The sequence below is a fragment of the Pygocentrus nattereri genome, chromosome 7, assembly GCF_015220715.1.
Source record: "Pygocentrus nattereri isolate fPygNat1 chromosome 7, fPygNat1.pri, whole genome shotgun sequence".
NCBI lineage: Eukaryota > Metazoa > Chordata > Actinopteri > Characiformes > Serrasalmidae > Pygocentrus > Pygocentrus nattereri.
In genome coordinates, this window is record NC_051217.1 from 4389839 (window position 1) to 4413261 (window position 23423).

At 39.0% G+C, this 23423-nt stretch overlaps 3 protein-coding genes across 4 annotated transcripts; 1 reads left to right on the forward strand and 2 right to left on the reverse strand.

The window, feature by feature from the left end:
• Positions 1-74: 74 nt before the first annotated feature.
• On the reverse strand, positions 75-7485 carry rnf141 (ring finger protein 141). 2 transcript variants are annotated; one of them, XM_017690728.2, is made up of 6 exons: positions 7370-7485; positions 6100-6297; positions 5327-5435; positions 4090-4271; positions 1507-1614; positions 75-1412 (listed from the first exon to the last, which is right to left on the reverse strand). In XM_017690728.2, the coding sequence occupies exons 2-6, from the start codon at positions 6234-6236 to the stop codon at positions 1262-1264; spliced, it is 687 nt and encodes a 228-aa protein (XP_017546217.1). In that variant the 5' UTR covers positions 6237-6297; positions 7370-7485; the 3' UTR covers positions 75-1261. The 2 variants fall into 2 exon arrangements, with proteins under 2 accessions (XP_017546217.1, XP_017546225.1); XM_017690736.2 differs by lacking the exon at positions 7370-7485 and having other exon boundaries at positions 6102-6237.
• Positions 7486-10594: 3109 nt separating this feature from the next.
• Positions 10595-14129, reverse strand: lyve1b (lymphatic vessel endothelial hyaluronic receptor 1b). The gene is made up of 6 exons (XM_017695476.2): positions 14007-14129; positions 13526-13694; positions 13075-13214; positions 11668-12087; positions 11298-11376; positions 10595-11167 (listed from the first exon to the last, which is right to left on the reverse strand). Exons 1-6 carry the CDS (start codon positions 14089-14091, stop codon positions 11023-11025), a joined length of 1038 nt encoding a protein of 345 aa, XP_017550965.1. The 5' UTR covers positions 14092-14129; the 3' UTR covers positions 10595-11022.
• A 5559-nt stretch (positions 14130-19688) lies between these two features.
• On the forward strand, positions 19689-23421 carry LOC108423412 (golgin subfamily A member 6-like protein 2). The gene is made up of 6 exons (XM_017690710.2): positions 19689-19901; positions 20882-21069; positions 21152-21365; positions 21573-21671; positions 22835-22902; positions 23011-23421. Exons 1-6 carry the CDS (start codon positions 19770-19772, stop codon positions 23165-23167), a joined length of 858 nt encoding a protein of 285 aa, XP_017546199.1. The 5' UTR covers positions 19689-19769; the 3' UTR covers positions 23168-23421.
• The last annotated feature ends 2 nt before the right edge of the window (positions 23422-23423 follow it).

Consider the following 23423-nt stretch of genomic DNA (forward strand, 5'->3'; position numbering starts at 1 on the left):
TTTTATAGTGCTTGATTTTTATCTAAATATGAACCTACAGGAAAAAAGTTGTATAAAAACAAATTACACTCAGATCTATATAAATGGTATCTTTATTCATCCATCTTAACAGTGAAACCTGATGGAAAGGGTAGGTTTACAACATCAAAGCTATACTGAGAGTTGCAAGTGCTCACACATTTAAAAAGTTCAGGATTAAGAGCAGATTATGACAGGATGTCAAGAAAAATATACATCTTCTGTGTTTATTCTCATCAAAGCTAAGTGTTATTTCACAGGCCACACTTACATAACCAAAAAAAAAAAAAATCATGTCCAATCTGCTTTTTGTTAATAATTCACTGCAAAGTTAAGAGAACATTAAAAAAAGCTACCACTGCAAGTGTGAGTAACAGTATGTAAACCAAGTAAAATCCCCAAAAATCTGCTGTGCAAAGAATTCTAAATGTTTACTCAGTAGTCAATTTTGATTTCATATACAAATCTGTTAATCTTTTGTTCTTAACAAAATGTTTCCTTTAATCGCTAAATGGTCAAGTTAATTGAAAAATATTGGCCCCTTAGAAAGATCTAATTATAATTTGAGCAACATTATAAAATCTCATAACAGGCCCCAAAACAAAACGAAAACGGCTGCACCTCAGCATTAATGTCAGGACACATTAGAAATGCGTCGTGTTTAAGCACTTATGAATAAATTAACTGTGTTAGAGAGACATTAAAGTATTTAGAAACTGCAGAAGTTCTTTGTATGTTTTACACACCCACACTGACAGTGAATGATGGTGGTCTCCACTAATTTCAGCTCTTATGAGGAGTAAAATGAAGGCTTGATTTTTTTCCATTACATGCAAAACCATGCTGAGTCTTATTCTCACAGCACTTTAAATAAAGAACATAGCTAGAACTTGTGTTTCTCCATCCCTCATTCATGTATACAGCCATAGGAAGATTAAATGTAACAATGTGTTGAATTAAGAAGAAAAATGAAAACAGCAGGTGGTCAATCATATGTTGAAACAAAGTGCTCTATAGCTAAATGCTCTGTAATGCCTTTTCACAGTTTGAGAACTCAGGTAGGCGGAGCAAATTAGAAAATCCTAAATGACAACAATGAGCCATTGTTGCCGCTAATGAATGCCAAAGAAAAAAAAATTATACCATTTCAAAGATCTTCACCTTTTAAAACAGTTTTTCTTTACAGTCGATAAATCAGTCTAACAATGAGACCAAGCAGGTGTGAAAGTGACAGTGCTTCAGTTTAAGGTCTGTGGGGGTGGCCAGCCTCATCAGCAAGATTGAGAATGTAGCTGGCAATGTCCTCCTCTGTGGGGGCATCAGACATTACCCATGATTCATTGGCAGCAGTCACTTGAATACGACAGATGGGACAGTTTCGACTTTGACCACTCCTGCAATAAACGGACAGCAGGAGAAGCATGAGCAACAGTTTGAAAGTGATACTTCCAGGTAAAACATTAACGCTGACTGACTGTAGATACGAACCACTTGTCAATACATTTCTGACAGAAGCTGTGTGCACACGGCAGAATAAGGTCTGCTTTTCCATCCATACAGATACAGCATTCTTCTTCGTCAGTCAGCTGCTTCACCCTGGAACACACAGCCGTATCAGCAAGATCTATTACAGCACACATGATCACTACAGGCTACAGATGATATATCAGTACTGATGCCCACATCAGCAGAAATGGCTGATTCACATATCAGAAAGAAGAAATAAACGAATCCAATACAACATTGTTAATGAACAGAAGTCATTAGTCACCTAAATCTTTTCTGTAAATACTGTACACTCCAAAACCTCTCGCAATCCGTTTGAATCACATGCATGTCCTTATTAAGGATGTATTTACTTGTTGATTAGGTTTAGAACACAGTATGACTTACTGTGTGCTATAAATATGAACATAACGCCACCATATGGACACTAACTTGCGTTACATAATTCTGTTGTTTCAAAAAAAAAAAAAAAAAAAAAAAAAAAAAATATATATATATATATATATATATATATATATATATATATATATATATATATATATATATATACACATACATACATACACACACACACAACATTTAATAACTAATACAAATTAATAACTAAATAATTAATTATATAATATAATTTAAACTTCTGTTAACAATTTAGGAATTACAGTTATTTATAAAATGTAAACAGAAACAGAACATACTGTCTAAAGAAAACCAAGTGTCTCCATTTTTGTCAAATTAGATTTTTTTTCTACATAATTTCAACACACTAGCTGTATTTTATGTTGTATGAAAATTTCATGATGAATGGACCAATAGAAATGTTCTGAAATCACTTTATATTAACTTCTCCTGTAAAGTTCCTATTTTGGACATATTTGTTTTTCTTTGGACGGCGACGATATCCTGCAGTGTCCACATAACTACACCATATAGACACATGAAGGAGAGGTGGAATTTGACAGGACACCAAACTAACCACGAAACTGGTTACTTTTTCTTTCCACTGCATTTTGGGTACACGGTAAAGTTCACTGTAATTCTGCAATAAGCAACAAGCATCCACATATAAAACAAATTTAATCTGTAGATATCTTTTCATCAGTTTTATATTTAACATTGTTTAGAAACTAGTCGGCAAGGTTGCAAATTAAGCAGTGTGTTTCTGCAATGCAAGGGAAACCGTTTTCTATTACATTCTTGTTCTTAGGGCAATAATTTATTGATTGTTTTTCTACAAAATGCCACTAAATGTCCTCTGCAGACCACTTGCTCCTCTTCAGTATAGACCTGAGGACCACCAGAGGGCACTTTGTGGTCCAGTGGCTGAGAAACCCTGTCCTAAATCACACTGATAAATCTGAGCGGCCTCAAAGGGAATTTCCAACGGTTTTTTAAATGTTCTGCATAATTCAGTCACTGAGATAAACAAAGTCATTCAGAATGGTGTGACATGAATTCTTTACAGCGGTGATAATAAGAACCACAAAGCAATGTCTACCATGCAGACGCATTTACTATTTAAAACCACCAGCAAAACTACACATATTTTCTGAGTATTTAAATGTAAATGAGTAAATGTAATGTTGATAATAGTAAGACAGTGGTAAACCTGAAAAAACAACTTTTCTTGACTGTTTCACCCCAGAATGCCTTGCATGTATCTCTGCACCATTTATGGGTTTTAAATTTTACATCTAAGGCAAACATGTTATTGCAAAACTAACACAAAACCACATGTCAGCCATCAGACAATATAATCCCCCACCATTGCATGTAATAACATTCTGTGATGTAGGTTTTACAGACATTAAATTCAGTTTATGTCACTCTTCTTCTTCTTCTTCTTCTTTCGGCTGCTCCCTTTAGGGGTCGCCACAGCGGATCATCTGCCTCCATCTTGCCCCATCCACTGCCTCCTCTACTTTCACACCAACCATCTCCATGTCCACCTTCACTACATCCATAAACCTTCTCTGAGGTCTACCTCTTCTCCTTCTACCCAGCAGCTCCATCCCCAACATTCTTTGTCCAATATATCCACTATTCCTCCTCAACACATGTCCAAACCATCTCAACCTGGCCTCTCTGGCTTTATCTCCAAACTGCTCCACCTTCACCGTCCCTCTGATCTGCTCATTTCTAATCTTGTCCAGCCTTGTCACTCCCAACGAAAGTTTATAAATAAAAAGTTTATATCACTACTGCTGTGGAGAATAATGTCTATAAATTTATCTAGAACAGAGCATTTTGGAACACACCATTCTTAGCCATTCAATTATGCAGAAACTTTGAAAAATCGGTGGATTTCCACTTTCATAAAGACCTGGAGAAAACACCTGAGAACATACAGTACCTAGTGTATACCAGGAAAACAACATTTTTTGCCCAAGCCATTCTTTTAAATGAAATGCTTCTATTAAAAACAGATTAATTTAAAGATTAACCGTTTTTAATGATAACACATCTGTTAAAGATATCGTTTCAATATTGATATCAGTAGGCGTGACATCATGCAACCTCTACTTCTTTCTTTTATATCATGTTAGTTTGCTGTTTTTTTTGCATTACCTGCCCATCCACATGCTAGCCTGGCAGGACTGTGCAGAGGAAAGCTGTCCAGAGGAGCACTCAGCGGCACCCTCTGCTGCCAGCACTTCAGCTGCTTGGCTAGTGATGTCTCTGTAAAGCTGGATAAACTGGTATAGGTTCATAATACGGGAGGCCTCCACCATACCATCCTCTTTATTAATCTGAAATGAAACAGACGCTGTTCAGTCACAGACAACATGCCCATAAATCTACAGCAAAGGAACACACTGATGACAGTAAAACTCAGTTTCAACGGCACACACACAAGACAATATGATTAGAAAGAAAGACCTCTCTCAGTCTGACTGGTTTGATGTAAAACCGTTCATCGTTACCAACTCAGATTTCTTTACAGTGGCGGCGATTTGAACCAGGGCTCATGATGTCAGCAACATATATATAGATATTTTATTTACTATGCAAAACATCAGTGACCCTACACATGTCTTGTGAGTTTTATATGTTCATAGTGGTAAAATAGTGATAAATCTGAAAGAAAAAAAAGTTCCCTACAACATTGTGCATGTACTTCTGTGCCATAAATGCATTACAATTTTTAAGACAAAACTGTGTGTTGGGGCAGTCGTGGGCTGGAGGTTAGGGAACTGGCCCTGTGACCGGAAGGTTGCCGGTTCGATCCCCAGGGCTGACAGTCCATGACTGAGGTGTCCTTGAGCAAGACACCTAACCCCTAACCGCTCCCTGGGTGCCGTGGATAGGGCTGCCCACCGCTCTGGGCAAGTGTGCTCACTGCCCCCTAGTGTGTGTGTGCGCTAATGTGGTGTTTCACTTACGAATGGGTTAAATGTGGAGGTGGAATTTCCTCGTTTGTGGGATTAAAAATTATCACTTAAACTTATCTTGGAACTCTCATTGAACAAAGTCTCATGTACCAGGCAGCGTAATGCACGAAATAGTAATGAAGATTTTTCCTAGGAAGTAGATTTTATATGTATTAAATGTTTCAGGCATGCGGTTTCTATGACCCCTACTGTGAGTAATTCTGATTGGTAAGTTTCTCTAGAATTTCATATCAAACCACTTTGAGTGACTTATTACACCTTAACCATTTAAAGATGCAGAAACCTGGAAAAACAAAATCAACTGAACTGTCCCTTTACATTTTACAGTAGGCCTGTGTAGCATTTAAACACGAAATGCATAATAAAATGTTGAAAAACTAAATACTGCACATAAAACTCTGGAGTAACATCACCTTAGTGCATACTATCCTCACAGCCACTTTCCACAGAGCAGATGCATCAGATCCAGGCTGAACTTCAAAAAGGAGATGCTTCTGTTGGCCAGCTGCCAGCTTTGCAGTTCTGGCAGGTGTAAAATCAGAGTTATGTGATTTAACTTTTGAGTAATATCCATTACTTTTCAAATTACTTCATGAAAAAAAAAACGTATTGCAGCACTAAAATAAATGCTGACAGTCTTTGCATCTGCTGGAAAAAGGGATCATGTTTACTGTACATTCATTATGTTTATATTTTAAGCCCAGTTCTACGAACTGAATATAGTCCTCCAACTACATGTAGTCATTTCAAACACACAATTCTCTGAGTTACATTATTTTACTCAATTCATCATACTAAAAAAAGAAAAATGAGGAATATCTCTACAGCTGTTTCGGCAGGTACGTTCATCCACACCTTTTCAAATCGCATTTAATTAACATGCTTGACAAAAAATAGCCATGGGCACATGACTCATGCAGCACAGCATTTTCAGCAAGCAAACGGCACATGCTAATGGCACAGCTGAAAACAAAGTTTAAAAAACGAGAACAAAACTAATTGACGAGTATTCTGAGCTTTACAGCTTATGTGTAGCCAAAAACACAAATCCAGAACTTAATTCACTTAACCTGAGATGACTTGAGCCACTCTCACTTAATCTGAGACTGAGTTAGGGGAGTGTCAGATCACTTAATCTGAGATTTAGTGAGTTTATTCAAAAACGTTCTCAGGAATTGCCGCTTACACCTCATTAAGTTCTGCTACTCGGCCCAGGAACTCCTCGTAGGTGAGGTAGCCGCTGTCCCTCACTAGCCCAGCATGCTTCACTAGCTTCTCAGGCAGTTTGCTGATGACTGCCTGGCCAGAGATCTGCTGGCCCATCTCAGCTCCACGTGGAGGCCCACACCAAGAGAACACTAGACCTCATTCAGCACCCAAGGCCCTGTGGGGGTGAAAAGAAAAAACAGAAGGAGAAAAAAAAAAAACTGATGAAAGGGCTTACGTCAAAACTGTCCAAACTGTCTAAACTGCCAAACTTGGAAACGTTTTCTCAAGCTCAGCTTGAAATGACGTTTATATCTGGAAAACAGTTCATGCAAATGTGATATTTTGAAAATAGAGTCTTTGTCTTAGAACAAAAGCGTCAGCTGGGATTTCACCGTGGTTATATAATACTGGGTCATTTGGCCACAACAGACCCCCACTGGCCCACACCTGGTGCACTGCTCTATGAACAGTAATAATACAGTAAGATGAGCATCAGCAACAGGAGAACTGCGTAATGAGGAAGACTAACGTTGGGATAGTTATACTTAACGTTTAAAAAAGCTTAAGGTGGCTCCAAACCCCTCTCACATCAGATTGGGCATGAGTTTTCTCTACTGCTGAAAGGATGAACCCTGACGACGAAGCTGATCCGGAAAAAAGCAAAAGCTATAGAATCCATACTATTTTATAATCCATACTATTTTATGATCCATACAATGACGGCTTCTATTTGGAGCACAGGTTCATCGATGCTTTCGGCAGTAGAGCGTAACTTACGACGGGTAGGTTAGCGAGTGAGAGAGGTCAGGCGTTCATAGGTTGTTGTTGTTGTTTTGGTACGTTAAGCGTTTTACAGAGCCCTGTAATGTTTTTACCTCCTAGTTACAGTAAGTTAACCAGTTAATCTGATCTACTGTCAGTTAGCCAGCCTAGCTAACGCTAACTAACTGCCCAGTTTAACACTAACATCATTCAGACCAGCGACGGCCTCGAAATGGACACTAACTTCACCCGAGGACCACCGAGACACACCGCCGAGCGAAATTATGAACCAAATGATAAGACGCGAAACTAAAAGCGAAAACAAATGATTTAATAACCCGCACTGGCTGGACACAAACAGGACAGCAGTTAGCAAAACAGGAGGATAAACTGCTGTAAACAGACGTGAAATAATAGTCATTACAGACTGCAGCTTCATGAATAACATGCAGGGATTATCAGAAAGAAAGTGCAGGATGACAGACCTGCTGCCATACGATTAATCCAGGAAAACACAGCAGATGAGAGTCGGCGCTGTGAGCTGTTAGCTTAGCCAACGAGCTACTTAATCATCAAACACTGACGCTCAGTGATGACGCAGACAGCCCAGCCCAGTTCATTCTCGAGTATTAATATAAAGATTAAGAAAGTTGTGAAGATTAAACAACGCGACTGTTGGTTTTAACTTGTAGCGTATCTTAATTTGGTTTTGGATCGACTGATCTTTTTGGGAAATAGTGCGCACACAGCGCAGACTTTGGTCAATCTAAGCCTCTCCTCGGCGTTGAATATGTGATTATTGAATGCCTTCGCAATAAAAAAGCTACTGCCAGGGATATGAAGGGTTTACGTTTGTTAAAAGAATGAAAGTGTTGTGGTTGTAGTTTATTATTTTATTTTATTTGAACTATTTTCTTGTGTTTAGTTGATGTTGAAAATATATCCTTCTGTAGTTGAAGTAGAGACCCCCAAGGTAAAATATCACTCCAGTAAAAGTAGAAGTTCCTCCCTTTAGACCTCAACTTGAATAAAAGTACTAAAGTATTTACCTTCAAATGTACTTAACTATAAAGTAAAAGTACTAAAAGAGTAATTCTGGCTCTGATGTCCTGTTATCATTTTTATAACCAGACTGGCTTCATGAACTCATTTCAGGTGAAAGTCCTCCAGCGTCTCTCTTGGTAAACCAGTCTTTTTAATAGAACGTCATTAATTAGTGACGCTGACGTCTATTAAAATGATCATAAGCACAAAACACTGAAGGTAAACAGTTTCCATCAGGGAGAACCGAGTGGCTCTGAAATCACTTTTTACACATAAGCAAAGTTTCAGGTTAAGATTACTTTATAAATTAGTTATAAGCTGAATAAAAACTGGCTTTAAACTCAGGATCACAGATGAGCTCCTTTACTGTGTTGATCTGTAGGCCTCTGTTCATAAACATAAACCAGCCCAAACTAATATACTATAAAATGAAATGGTGTTTGTATGAATTCAGAAAAAAAGAAACGCGTCAGTCACGACTGCATATGTGGTCATATTTCTATATTGTGGTCTATTTACACAAAGTTAGGTTAGTTCATCATTTAGGTGACGCATGTGCTCCCAGATTTTTACACTGCTGTGCTGACGTTGAACCGTGTGCTGCACTGGGTCGGTATGACCTACTGGTCAAAACCAGCTCAGAACAAAGTGACCGCTGGGCCCTGATTGGTGCTCTGGCTTTGCGCTTCTTTTGTTTTGACGTTACGTTTTTATACACACATAAACCAAAAGGTACGACAGATTTCTGAAAATGTAGGAGGAAAAAGTCGGATATTAGACTCTGAAATGTAGTGGAGTGAAAGGAAAAAGTCGCCCAGAACGGAGAAACTTAAGTACAGATACACAAAAAAAATACTTAAGTACAGAAACTAATTACATTTACTCAGTTACTGTCCACCACTGATCTTTAATATGAATGCCCATGTTTGCAATAAGCATGTTAATAAAAAGTTTACTAACAGGAATGTTATTAATGAGAATATAAATGTTATTATTTACTTTCAGAATAGTGAAATTGTTCATCTACAAAAGTAGACTCAGTGTTTATATCATGATTTACTGTAATATGTAATAATAATAAATGATTATCATAAGTATTGAGTCAACCAATTATTACTGCTACGACTTTTCATATATTTATATTGTTTTATATTTTTACTTCTATACTTCTCTACTACAACCATCTGTGGTCATTAGTTTGCATCCTGTCATTCTGATTGGTCACTTGTATCTCTCTGAAGCTTAGCTGATGTTCAACAAGTACTGTATGTCTTATTTGTATGTACATTTGAATAATACTACTAACATAAAAAGGAGAACAAGCTTGAGTTACAGTAGGATATCCACCACACTGAAAACAGTATCTATTATTAATAGCGTCTTTAATAAGACTGCACTGTACATGTGAAACTGAAGGGGTGGTTCATATTTCCATCATTACTGCATGTCTATTAAACCTGTTCAGAATTTTGTTATAAATGTGTACAAATTGAGCATTTGTAGCCTAAACCACACAAATGTAACATTTTGTGAGAAATAACAAAGCTGACCAAATTGAAGCTTTTACTACTTTTATTTCTAGACACGTTTTACAAAAAGGCAACAAAAATGTTCAGAGCTACTATTACCTAATCTTAAAGACACAATGATTGTGTTTATATATACACTATATTTCCAAAGTTATTCATTCACCCATGCAAATCATTGAATTCAGGTGTTCCAGTCACTTCCATGGCCACAGGTGTATAAAGCCGAGCCCCTAGGCCTGCAGACTGCTTCTACAGACATTAGTGAAAGAATGGGTCGCTCTCAGGAGCTCAGAGAATTCCAGCGTGGTACCGTGATCGGACGCCACCTGTGCAGCAAGTCCAGTCGTGAAATTTCCTCACTACTAAATATTCCACAGTCAACTGTCAGTGGGATTATAACAAAGTGGAAGCGATTGGGAACGACAGCAACTCAGCCATGTAAAATGACAGAGCGGGGTCAGCGGATGCTGAGGGGCATAGTGCGCAGAGGTCACCATCTTTCTGCAGAGCCAATCACTACAGACCTCCAAACTTCATGTGGCCTTCAGATCAGCCTAAGAACAGTGCGTAGAGCGCTTCATGGAATGGGTTTCCATGGCCGAGCAGCTGCATCCAAACCTTACATCATCAAGTGTAATGCAAAGCATCGAATGCAGTGGAGTAAAGCGCCACCACTGGACTCTCGAGCAGTGGAGACGTGTTCTCTGGAGGGACCAATCACGCTTCTCCATCTGGCAATCCAATGGAGGAGTCTGGGTTTGGTGGTTGTCAGGAGAACAGTACTTGTCTGACTGCATTGTGCTTAGTTTAAAGTTTGGTGGAGGGGGGATCATGGTGTTGGGTTGTTTTTCAGGAATTGGGCTCGGCCCCTTAGTTCCAGTGAAAGGAACTCTTAAAGCTTCAGCACCAAGAGATTTTGGACAATTTCATGCTCCAAACTTTGTGGGAACAGTTTGGGGACGGCCCATTCCTGTTCCAACATGACTGCGCACCAGTGCTCAAAGCAGGTCCATAAAGACGTGGATGAGCGAGTTTGGTGTGGAAGAGCTTGACTGGCCTGCACAGAGTCTTGACCTCAACCCAATAGAACACCTTTGGGATGAATTAGAGTGGAGACTGTGAGCCAGGCCTTCTCGTTCAACATCAGTGTCTGACCTCACAAATGCGATCTGGAAGAACGGTCAAAAATTCCCATAAACACATTCCTAAACCTTGTGGAAAGCCTTCCCAGAAGAGTTGTAGCTGTTACACCTGAAAAGGGTGGACTGACTTCATATTAAACCCTATGGATTAAGAATGGGATGTCACTCAATTTCATATGTGTGTGACAAGCGAATGCTTTTGGAAATTTAGTGTGTGTGTATGCATATGTATATATGTGTGTGTGTGTGTGTGTGTGTGTGTGTATATATATATATATATATATATATATATATATATATAAAATGTAGACCTCCTCTACATACAATGGCACAATGGCACTAAACAAACAATGAACAACCTATTTACAGTCTTTACAGTCCCTAAAAGCTTTTATGTTAACTGACGACAGATGGACTCTGGTCTTAAGGAGATTCTGTGTCGTCTTCTAGCTGCAGAGTTATTTCTTCGGGAGAGCTGTTCTTCACTTTCTTTTTGCTGGAACTCCACATCTCTACAGCGTCTTTGTGTCGGAGTCTGACCCACTGTGGGAGACGGTGAGCTTGTTTACTGAAAGACAGAAGACACAGTGAACATCAGGCATCAAAGTGTAGACTGTCACTATGTTGATCAGTTTCTGTTGTTTTATCACAGGGTGCTCAGCAACAGTTATGACATCATGTTGCATATCTGTACTTACATCTTAAAGTACCAAATAGCACCTGCCGCTGCCATGAAGACGAGCATAGCAGCAATGATGACACATGCCATAGGAACTTCTGCAGGAACAAATAAGTCATTTGGAATGAGATACAACACAGAGCAGTCAGTCAGAACATAGGTCATTCTTAACAAAAAACAGCTTGTTTAATTCTAAGGGATAAAAAGAGTTTGGAAAATAGTCATGTAAAAATGAATTATGACTATTTTCAGTACATAAAAAACACACAAATTTCATAAGTGGACCTTGGGCAAAAGTATAATACAAACAAAATGTAAGATGTGGGCCCTTTAAGCTTAAACTCAATACATATGAATAGAGTATGAGCTGAATTGTTATTGAACTCAACCTCCAAAGGATGCTCTGGGTGGTGGATGTGTGGGCTGTTCTGTCTGATTAGATGTAGGGGTGTTTAGAGAGGAAGAGTAGGTGAATGGATGTGTGAAAGGAATGGTAGAGGAGAAGGTCGCAGCAGAAGAGGAGGAGGAGGAGGAGGAGGAGGAGGTAGAAGAGGTGGAGAGTGGCTGCAGAGCAATAGAGGGTGAGGCTGAATGGGGGCTTCTAATAGCTGCAGTGCTGACGGTGGAGTGAACGAATGCGGAGGATGCAGAGGTGCTGAAACTAGAGGAAAGGGATGTGGAGGGAGAGAGGAGGTTTTTGTTAAATAGAGTAGACTGAATGAGCAATGAGGAGGTTGCTTTAGGTTGAAGACTGCTGCCAACTGGCGTTGTTATTCTTGGAGTAGTGAGTGTCGTTGCTTCGCTTTGACCTGCAGGGAACATTAGCATATATATCACATTAGAAAATAGAGTGTTTGTATTGCAAACTTAAAGGAAGAGTTCATCCAAAAATCAAATTTGCACAGTTTTCTGATTAACCTAGATGTAGTCAATCAACCAAGACATGTTGGGTATCCCCATTTTGCTTCTTTAGTTTAGCACTGGAGCTACAAGACTAACATGTCTAACAAACACTAGAAATCAATAGTCACCCAAACTGTTTCTATAAATACATCCTCCAATCTCTCCACCCAGCCAAAGTGCAACCAGATTCATCAAAGTCATTTAGAAATGGCTGCACACTATTTTGTGTTTACCTAGGAAGTTTTGTTCATTTTTATACTTCATAGTAATTCATACGGTGTCCTAAACCACATCAACAATTCTGTATAACCTTTATAAAGAGCTGGATGTTGTTTGAGGGAGCTGAGAGAAGTTTGTATTTTTGGAAAAGTTTTTGGTGACTATTGACTTCTAGTGTTGTTTAGCAATGCTAGCCTCATAACTCCAGCGCTAAACTAAAGAAGGAACAGAAGTCAGTCAGCCAAGTCATGTTTTGGACACAAAAAATTATTTGGCTGACTAAGTACTTCTGGTATAAGTTGATAATTGTGCAAATGACATTTACCCTTTAAAATATTTAAGGAATATTATCATAGCTTTAAAAAAAAACACTGTTCAGTTTATCAAAAATCATGTTTAATATCTTTTTATCAAATATTTCATATGTTTCATTCAGTTTGTGTAAATTCTTAAAAATAACCAAATAACAACATTTACATTTTACATTTACGTTTACAGCATTTAGCAGACGCTCTTATCTAGAGCGACTTACAAGAAGTGCTTTGTCTATCTAGGGAAAGTTTCTTTGCTAGCTACCAGTAGGTTAGAGAAAAAGTCGGTCCTGAGCTCAGATACTGCTAGATACAACAACAACAACAACAACAACAACAATAATAATAATAATAATAATATACCTGTTGCACTGAAGCAATACACTTCAAACACTGTGCTCGTAGAAACAGCCCAAGGAATGACTCCAACTTTTTTTTGACCGCACTTCTCATTTCCCTCAATTCGAGGAACTACAGCAATTTGCTCCTTAACCCAACCAAACCTGCATTTCAAGAACATTTCATATATATATATATATATATATATATATATATATATATATATATATATATATATATATAAACATGTATATATTATATTATTAAATTAATCTATACTGACCTTTATGGCGTATGCAGGTATTTAAAATGTGAAGCATACAAATCAAATCTGCTTTACATAGACTTACAGTATGCATCCCAATATTCCACATTTAGCTTTCCATGCATGCTTTTACTGGAAGCATAAGCTCTGTTCTCTTTAGGTGTTCAATCTTTCTATGCCATTTTCATGCGTTATCATGCTTTACTGTACCTGCATGTCTGTAAGCCCTTGCTTTGTGCCATTTCCACTTCAGCTCTGGTAGCTATTCTAACGCCGAGAGATGTGCACACCTCTGCGGCTGCAGTGGCATTGAAGCTGTACTTTTTGTTCTTTAGCATTGCCATAAAAACCCCAGAGACTCCACCTGTTTCTGGATAAACTGTATGAAGAATTAAAAAATAAAGCATACAATAATGATATTTAATGCTTTGCTCTGGCATGAACCAAATCAATTAAGACAAAAATGTTCTCATTACAACTTGATAAAAATGAAATACAAACAACAACAAAAGCCCTTCATCTCCATTGTTTCTCTTTTTATTTTTCAATTTAATTTAAACAAAAATGTCATGATGAATGAACCAATAGAACAGAGTCTCTCATGAACGTCTTCTATAAAGTAAGATTTTGGAGATGCATGTTTTTCGTTAGGTTTTTTTTTTTTTAAAGCAACAATACTGTCATGCCTTACCTTGGATCTGGCTGTGATCTAGACTGACTGTGCAAAGAACCAAACAGAGAAGAGAACCCAAGGTAGAACCCACTGTAAGCTTCATTGTGTCCACACTGAGTTTTTGTGCGCAGTCAACGTTCTTTGCTGGCTGCAGAGGGAAATGGAAAACAGGAGGTTGAGGATGATCTGTTAGGAGACCTTCTCTGTGAGGGCACGAGGGCAGAGCAAAGGGCAAAAGATGAAAATCTATAGAACTCAGTGCACAATACAGCGACTTCTTTAAAAAGGTGTGCAGATTTTCCAAGAATTTCCAACCACAGCAAATTCCAGACGTGTAGGTCAGAGTGTACAGTGCACCTCTTCAGCCACCCTTTCTTTGACTGAATGCATGTTTCTAAATGCAGATGAAAATGTATGTACAGTGATATCACTGATGATGTGCTGATGTATGCAGAATGTAACCCCAATGTGTCTTAGTCAGCGTTTTTAAAGATGACTTTTACATTTTTATTTGACTTGTACATTCTCACATCAAACTCAACTAATAACACAGATAACACAACTGCAAATATCAAATAAAAGATTATCTTGTATCAGAAATATAAAACATTAAATAAGGCAAAACAGTCTAAAACACAATAATACAACACAGTTTCTATCTACAGATTAATCTATGTTTGCTGTTCCTGCTTAAAAAGCATTTATGGAAAAAGTGCTATATTGTCAGTGACCCCCATAAATTCCAGGGTTCTAAGGGTTAAAATGCCAGTTTGGCCCTTTAAAGAGTAAGTAATGGGGCCCAGACCACCGGTTATCTTATATTGCATTTCATTGGCCACTGCATTTCATTACCTGTGGTCTTCATAATGGCAATAAATTTGAATCTAATGTAAAATATTGCCGATTATGCAGTTTTACACCCACGACCCACAAGTGTCTACACCAGCTTACTATACTTTGGCCATTAGCCTGGTTGAGACATAGCAGTAACAAGCAGACAAGTGGTTTACATTGCAATTTTTTATTCATTTGAGGGCAAACTGTGCATGGGGTGCACTCGGGATCATAAGATCTTGGTTATTGCACTGAACCAAAGACCTCAGTAAATTAAGACTTTTTTTCTCTCCTGAAACAAAAGATGTAAACATGTAAACACATAACAGATGTAAGTCATTCAGAGTGGTTTGATGTGAAATGGCACATTGTAGAGAAACGTACAGACTCATTTTTCTTATCAGTGACACTGATAGGAATCAGAGGTTGCAATGGCTATAAGGCAATACAGCCATTTCATGTTTGTTCCAAAACCAAGAGTGAAACTTTGTATGTTTTTAATGTGTAACGTTGATGATGGGAAAATAGTACTAAATCTAAACCTGAACCTTATATTTGAATGCCCAGGATATACTCTCTGTCATGACTTTAAAAAATATGTTACGGGCCAAAAGCCTCTCAAAACTATCATAAAACAATATCTCATCATCATCATCATCATCATCATCAGGAAATATGATTTTAACCCCATAATGTTTATTATTTATAGCCTTATGTGAGGGAGCTTTTAAGGGCATTAGCCCCTTAAAATTCCAGGCTTATTACATTTTAAGGTTTATTTTTGAGTAACTACAACAACCACAGCACAGACTAGCAGAGCTGTCTTTAGGTTATAGAAACGTATAATAAAACTTTGGGCTGGCTGGTGGGCCCTGGCCATTTAAAGGGGTTAAACACTTCAGATATCCGGTTCCTATCACCTCCACAGCGATCAATCTTGACGTTTCTCTAGAACAGAGCATTTCACATCAAACCACTCTGAATTACTTTGTTAATCTTAACAATTTAATTGAGGAGAAATGATGAAAAGTCTAAGGAATTCCCTTTTAAAACATTGCAGTGTTTCCAGTTCCTGCTCCTCACTGGCTCCAACCCTTTATTACACACATCTGTAGTAAACTGAGTTCAGTTACTCAATTACAACTTCATATAAGCTGTTGTTTACCTGGCGAAGTCACTGTTGTTCTTACTGAGGTCTGAGCCATGACTTCTTTGTTTTTCCCTTACTTTACTTTTTGCTATAGGCTATATGAATGTGCCTGTGAAGTTGCCTGTCTGTTTTCTGACCCACGCCTGTGGTGACTATGAGTTTTGCACTGCCCCTAATGAAGATATAACTAAAAGGAGGTATGAGGTATAGATCCCACAGTGAAAGTATGCTGCTGTTTGAGTGGCATTTTCTCTTTTAGAATGATAAACATTGACATCATCTAGATGATTAACATCTGACTATTCAAATGATGGACACCGTGGACAAAAAGAAAAGGCCAACATTACTAGCTCAGCAACCACGCCACAAAAAAACTTTACTGGGCCAGTGGAACTCATTCTACTTGCTCTGTTTGAATAATAGATCGGAAATGGAAGGGTTTGAGTTTCTGAGCCTACTCTACAGAGGAAGGAGAATCAGTCATGAGCACATGAGCACTGCGTTTTTAAAGTATCCAGCGCATTCAGACAGACTGTGACAGCTAATCAGACACGTCCACCACTGCACCAGTAGTCACTTAGTAGTTATTTTGAGAAACCACCAGCATTTGTGATTTCAATGAAGATTCCTCTTCTTAGTCAAAAGACTTTCTGAAAGACTGACTCAAATACTCAGCCTTTACAATAGCATATTACAACTGTAAATAACAATATAGTGAGATAATTTATCAGCTCCAGTATATTGCTGGAACATATTGAGGCCAGTGGGTGTAATTAGATGTGGCAGAAATCAGCTTTGTTTCAGCCTCTTTGAGCATAGAGTTTCTACTCGCGCTGAGAAGGTATCAGATGGCTACATGAATAATTAACTTGGATGACCAAAGTACGGGTCTTTGTAGGCTGAACTGCACACGGATGCGGGTAATACCTGAACTTTGGCTCAGCATCAGCAGCCTGTTCATGCTGCTTTAAGCTCAATCTGAAAACCTTAAAATTGGTCTATATAGACAGCACCAGGCAGCAGAATGACCCTGAGGGCCACATCTCATGGGGACCTCCAAGCCCTGTCTCTGTCCAAGCCTCCGTCTCTGGACAACAGCATGTACAAGTCCTACTCGGTCAGTAGCAACAACATGGGCAGTCGGTTTGGGAAGGACAGCATGGAAGAGATGAAGGAAGGTTCCAAGCGGTCACATCCACCCCGCAGGCCTGTGCGAGTGGTCAGGCCAGTTAGCGCCTTCAGCGGCAGCAGTACCTTCATCCAGATCAATCACCTGCAAGGCGAGCTGGTGCGCAAAAGGAAGGTGAGAGCTAGAGCCTAGAGAAGTCAATGCAAAGCTTTAAATCAGAGTTATGTAATTAGGCTTAATATGGATTGAGTCTAAGCTTAAACTGGAAAGCAGATGGAGTTTAACCTCTAGAAATTCAAATAGTCTAGGTTTAGGCTTAATCTGGAACTTGGAAACTGCTTTTTATCAGGTGCAATATAGTGAGTAAATTAGCAAGAATTGAACCAAATACATAAAGTAACTTAATGTGGGAAACTTTTATCTTTGATTTCTTTAAATGTTCAAGTCTGGGTAAACTTGCAGACAGCCTTTTATAGAAAGAAGAGCCTATATTATTCAACTCAGCACTGATGGATTTAAACAAGCTAGATTGTGTTTAAAGTGAGGTTTAATTCTGGACTCTGATCAGGCCAAAATCATAAGTAAAAACTATTAGTATTTTGTGCTTGTCCCATTTTTTGCAAGGGTCTGTACATTTTATAAATGCTTGTGCATTGGCAGAATCAGCCCATACATTCTGACATCAGTGTATCCCCAGTGTGTTTTGGCTTGCTATTGTGATAAAATTATTGTTTTGATTGTCATTTTTCTAAAGGTACAGCATGACGACTCAAAATCTTTTACATTTCTTACCTTTCCCGTTCCATCTATGTCATCAGATCATTTACTCTGTAATCAAAACACAGACAGAGTTGAAGGCTCTTCTTTTGGTATACTGGCATCTTCATGAAGCAAAAATTGACAAAAACACTTCTTCTGGTTGCTGCATAATGCTTCCGGGCCTTTTTCAAAGCTTCCTCTTTAAAATTGGTTTCTTTGCTGACCATTAAAAACCACTTCATACAAGATTTCTCCCAAGTCAGAAGCTGAGCAAGCACTCCACTCAATTTCCTCCTGTCCCTTTAGGAAATGACCTTTATTATTCTAACCATCTCACAGGACAACCTTTTGTCTCCTTTAAAATTTATTAGTGATTATTCTAATGCTACACTGAATTTTTACATCCAAAACAAACTGCTCCGATAAACTGCTTTCAATTATTTTCTTGGCTTTTCGTGTTTGTTATAGCTACCTTTAATGATTAGTCACCAGCACAAACAGCATAAGGTGATAACATTAAATCTCTATATCTGAACAGTGCAAACGGTAAAAAACTAAAGAGCCAAGAACCTCTTATGTGTTTGTGCTCTGAACTGAATTCCATGACATGGTGTGTCCTGTGTCACTAATTTCCTGTCATTAGGAATGCGAGGACCTAAAGAAGGAGAACAAATATCTATCCAATGAGATACACATGGAGAGAATCATGATGAGAACGGAGAGTGAGCTGACCATGAGGAACCTTAGGAACCTCAACCAGGAGCTGCAGGCCCAGGTTAAAGAGGTACTCAACATCATATCACAACCCTAAGAGGAAACTTAACAAAACTTTTAAGCACTTTCACTCACACCGCATTTTACCCATCCATGCAGTGAACACACACTAGAGGGCAGTGAGCACACAGTGATCAGTTGGGGGTTAGTTGTACTGCTTAAGGGCACTTCAGTCACCTACTGTCAGCTCAGGGGATGAAACAGGCAACCTTCTAGTTACAAGGCTGGTTCCCTAACTTACAGCCCATGATAAATTGCCGGCTAGCATTGTGCTGAGGAGAGAGGGAGCCATCCTGTTAGACCAGCGAGAGCAAGGCCAACTGTGCTCCCCAGCTAAAGATCGCTGTAGCACCACCAGGGATCAAACTTGAGATCTACTTGATGATAAGGCTAATGCTTAGATGTTGCATCACTCAGGAGCCCTATGGAATTTTTGATGGATCTGTGCATAAAAGCTTCCAAAACCTTCACTGTTTTTTCTTTGTATAAGTGAATATGGACATCTCAGTGTTTACTCTGGGAGGCTTAGATGCAGTGCTGGTACAGCTAACCCTGCTGCTTCAGCCTCAGCAGCTCTCATTGTGGCCTGTTCACATGCTTCAAAATGATCCTATGACAACAAGTGGCCGATTAACCAATAGAGGTATGAATTCTTTGACTTCTATGCAACTCATTACTTGAAAAATACTTGCTGAAAAACTTACTTTCATGGAATGAAAACAGATGGTCAAGTCTGCCAAAATGTGCAGATGAAGTTGCTGTGAAAACACGTCACACTTACTGTCTGTTAGCATCTGTTCATCTACATAAAGTGTTACGTTTTAGTTTCTGCCATCACTCTCCCCTACTGTCAATCCAAGGTCGTCACCCTGTAAGGCCGGTGTCCAGCACAGTGTGGTGATTTTATGGCCTCCCAAACATACCTAGTTCAGCTCATCGGTTAATGAGCATGCTTAGTTGGAGCATTTGAGAAGGGAAATCACTGAACTGGACTGTGACCCTCCAGCACCTGAACCACTGCCCTCTGCTACAGACTGATTAATTCACTGCCTTCTGGTGTTATTAGCTGAAACAGAAACTGCACCTGAGCCAGCAGAGGGCATCTCTGTGCTCCAGGGCAGCAGAGGAGGCCGACATGTCACGAGGAGAGGCAGAAAAGAGCCGGACACTGGCAGAGGCTCGGGCATTGGAGAGTAGGCAAGAAAGAGAGGTGGCACTGGCTGAGAAATCTCGACTCGGTGAAGACCTGCAGCACCTCAGTAAAGAGGTATATAAACCCTCACTGGCAAAACCTTGGCAAATAACCCGTAGCGTGAAAATGACTTCATCCTCGTATATTTTTCAAAGATTCTGTATTGTTCTATTAATAAGATGTAAAACAAAGTCATTCAGAGTGGTTTGGTGTGAAATGCTTCATTCTAGAGAAACTCAGAGTTAGAATTATTCACAGTGGTGGTCAAAGTAACCAGACGTCTGACATATTGAATGCCTCTAGAAGCTCTCTTATGGAAACTTGTAACATGGTTATGAACGGTTATGAATACACTGCCTGATGACAGATATTGTTTTATGACAGTTTTGACCTTAAACATACCATTTACAGCCAATATTTTTGGGAAATATTTTTCCAGATTCACTACTATTTTACCATTATCAACATATGTAAAACACACATAGGTTCACTGGATATTTTGGACAGTAAATAAAATGGATATATGTGTGTTGTAGATATTGTACCCTTGGGTCCTATCACCACCACTGTAAATGAGTCCTACATTAAATGTATTTCACATCAAACCATGCTAGGCCAAATTTCCCAAAAGAAACTTTTTTGAGTGAGTGTTTAGTGAGATGGTCGTTCTACCATTTAACAGTTGTCTTTATGTTGAGATGTTTCGGGGAACCCAGGCTTGAATGACTGTTTACAGCTTAAACTGTAATTACTTAAACTGTTATTACTTAGACACTTTAAAAAGGTGGTTAAATTTCCATATAACGTCCTAAATCACATCTGTACTGCTGTTAAATGCACAGGAATTAACAAAAATAGCCAAATGTTGCCAGTACTGGTCAACTGGCTCATTTTCAGCTGTAGTGACAGAGCCCTGAAATTCTAAGCCAAAACAAAATACCAACGCATATGATAATGGTTCTAGTTTGAGACGTCAACCCCACACTAGGCAAAAAGGCAACATTGCACATGACCTTCAGCATCCTTTAAACTGATTCTCAGCTGTCTTTCTACAGCACACCAATGTGCAGCTGCTATTGGCCCAGACTGAGAAGAATTACTTTGAGACCAAGCTGAAGCTGGAGAGGATCTCCGGAGAGAAGCAGTTTCTGCTGGAGGAGAACAAGGGTTTAGAGGAAGAGAGAAACACACTAAGGCACAGGCTGAAGGAGCTGACGGAAGAGAACGCGAAAATCAAAGAAAAGTGAAAGCACTGTTCATTAAAGTAATATATCCCGTGATCATGTTGTGGGTTTGTACTAACAGCTGCAGCTCCACGTCTGCAGGGAGGTGAGCTGGAGGCGCAGGGCTGCAGTGGCTGAGGACCAGAGCGAGAGAGCCAGTAAGGCACAGGAGCAGGCCGAGCAGGAGCGCAGGTTGGCAGAGAGAGAGAAGGAGGAGCGCATCAGCGAGTGTCTCAGCTGGAGGGAGAAACACCAAGCCCTAGCAGATATCTTCAGAGCCCAGGAGGATCTCAAATCTCAGAGGCAGAACAAAGCAGTAAGACTCACTGCAACAACCTTGATCATAGACTGAAAGGAAAATTAAACTTGATTAGTACTGATTTGATGCTCTGTAAATGATCACAAAAGTGCTGATGAGTCTACTGTACAGCTTGGGTGAGATGATATTGGTCCTTGGTATATTTTAATAGATGAACGTAATTGATCAGCTGCGTGTGCAATCAAAATTCTGTTTTTCACTCAGTGTCAAGCCAACATAAAAAACTACTTCTTGTGTATGACTGAAAGTGATCAGAGGGTTAAGATCCTGAAGAACCATGATGGAACTCCAAGGAACTTCACGGTACGGTTGGTAGTTATTGTCACTTTGTAAAAGAACAAAGGGGAATTCCATCAGCATTTCTGCTTAATGGTTAATGGATCTCTCTCTCTCTCTCTCTCTCTCTCTCTCTCTCTCTCTCTCTATATATATATATAGAAAGAGTTTATATTAATACATAAACATTGCTAAGCATATATGGCTCATTGTTTTTAAGTGATGTCCAGGAACCATCATTATTCACAGATATCCACCTATTCAGCCTATAGCAGCTTAACCTCCCATTCATACTGAAAGTCTAAGGACTGTATTTTTCACTAAGACACAATACAAGGCAGCCAACCAGAGCAGAGCTCATTTACATATTAAGGCACATAAACAAAACTACAAATTCTCAATCTAATTCTAAAGGATAAAGAGAGATTGGAAAATGGTAATGCAAAAATCAAATATGATCATTTTTGGTACATGAAACCACACACGAAAGTTGATCTTCATGGAAAAAAATAGAAAAAGGTGAGACATGGGCCCTTTAAGATGTACACAAAATCATTCAGAATGGTTTGATGTGAAATGGTCCTATTTAGAAAACAACGGTAGTGATAGGAACCAGACCTCTGAAATATGAAATGCTTCTAAAAGCTCCTTCACAGAAAGTTATTACATTGAATGGCTACAAATGCACTGGCAGATACCCGACATCGTTTCTGCTTTGAGAAGATTTTGGCTGCAAATGTTTTTTTTTCCCCCAAAAATGGTAGCGGTTTTACCATTATTAACATTATATTGCTATCGGAACAAAACATTGCACCTCCATTTTTGGGGCTTTTCAGTTTTTGAGTTTGAAAATGCCTGTTGCCCTCTACACTGTGTATTAATTTCCCAAAGAATGGACCTAAAGAAACTACTCAAAATGACATGGAAGCAAGTCTGCTTCCACTGACTTACATTAAAACTAAAGCATATTTTCTCCTTCTCCTGTAAAGTTACCATTTTAAGAGGTTTTGTTCTGACAGCAGTGATATGTGAAGTTCAGGAGACGTGATGGTAAATAAAAATGCTATATTTGTGCTGTGAACAACCCCTGCTCATGACCTGTCTGAATGACCTTTATTTTTCAGAAATCTCAGTGGACTTGCCCTTAAAATGTAACAAATGACCAAGCATGTTCATCTTTCACCTCTTAGGAAGGAGAGCCCGTGTACATTTCAGCAACTGAAGCTGGCAGTGAAGATTCAGACAGAAGAACAGGAAGGTATGCACACACTGCAGAATCAGCTTCGCTCCATTTGCCATGTTTACTCTAATGAAAGCTCAATCAAGCAAATACTGTACAAGTGAATGTGTGACTGTTCCCATTCAGAACTATGCTCAGGGTTGCTGCCCCCAGGGGAAGAGACTCTGGACCAGCTCACTTCAGTGAACTGTCACCAATGGGAGGAGACGCTCCTGACCCCAACCCTTTGAGGAGAAGTCGGAAGCTGGTTGAATACTTCTGGATCCCCACCGATGAAGAATAATCACAGAGAAGCCGGTTATTTACCTTAAGAGACTTTGAAGCAGAGCAGTGCTATGTAAAAGATATATAAAAACATTCACCCATCAGTGAATCTATCATTTTATAGCACATCAAAGTTTTTTTTTCTGACCTGTAGGGCATTATACTTATTAAAGAATCTAATCTGTGGTTGAGGTTTTAATTTTAAGCTCTTTAATTCTCAGACCAAACAATATAACTGCAGAATATCACACATGCAGTCTTCAATACACAAAAAA

Bases quoted from the DNA above. Each gene is read 5' to 3' on its own strand.
- rnf141 (XM_017690728.2), bottom strand. From the start codon at position 6,236: ATGGGCCAGCAGATCTCTGGCCAGGCAGTCATCAGCAAACTGCCTGAG. The intron at 1,615-4,089 runs GTAATGCAAAAA...TGTGTGTTCCAG, and splicing joins GCTAGCATGTGGATGGGCAG to GGTGAAGCAGCTGACTGACG. The intron at 1,413-1,506 runs GTTCGTATCTAC...CGTTTATTGCAG, and splicing joins CAGAAATGTATTGACAAGTG to GAGTGGTCAAAGTCGAAACT.
- LOC108423412 (XM_017690710.2), top strand. From the start codon at position 19,770: ATGTCACGAGGAGAGGCAGAAAAGAGCCGGACACTGGCAGAGGCTCGG. The intron at 19,902-20,881 runs GTATATAAACCC...GTCTTTCTACAG, and splicing joins TGCAGCACCTCAGTAAAGAG to CACACCAATGTGCAGCTGCT. The intron at 22,903-23,010 runs GTATGCACACAC...GTTCCCATTCAG, and splicing joins TCAGACAGAAGAACAGGAAG to AACTATGCTCAGGGTTGCTG.
- lyve1b (XM_017695476.2), bottom strand. From the start codon at position 14,091: ATGAAGCTTACAGTGGGTTCTACCTTGGGTTCTCTTCTCTGTTTGGTT. The intron at 13,215-13,525 runs GTACAGTAAAGC...CTTGAAATGCAG, and splicing joins AAGGGCTTACAGACATGCAG to GTTTGGTTGGGTTAAGGAGC. The intron at 11,377-11,667 runs GTTGAGTTCAAT...TTGTTCCTGCAG, and splicing joins ACCCAGAGCATCCTTTGGAG to AAGTTCCTATGGCATGTGTC.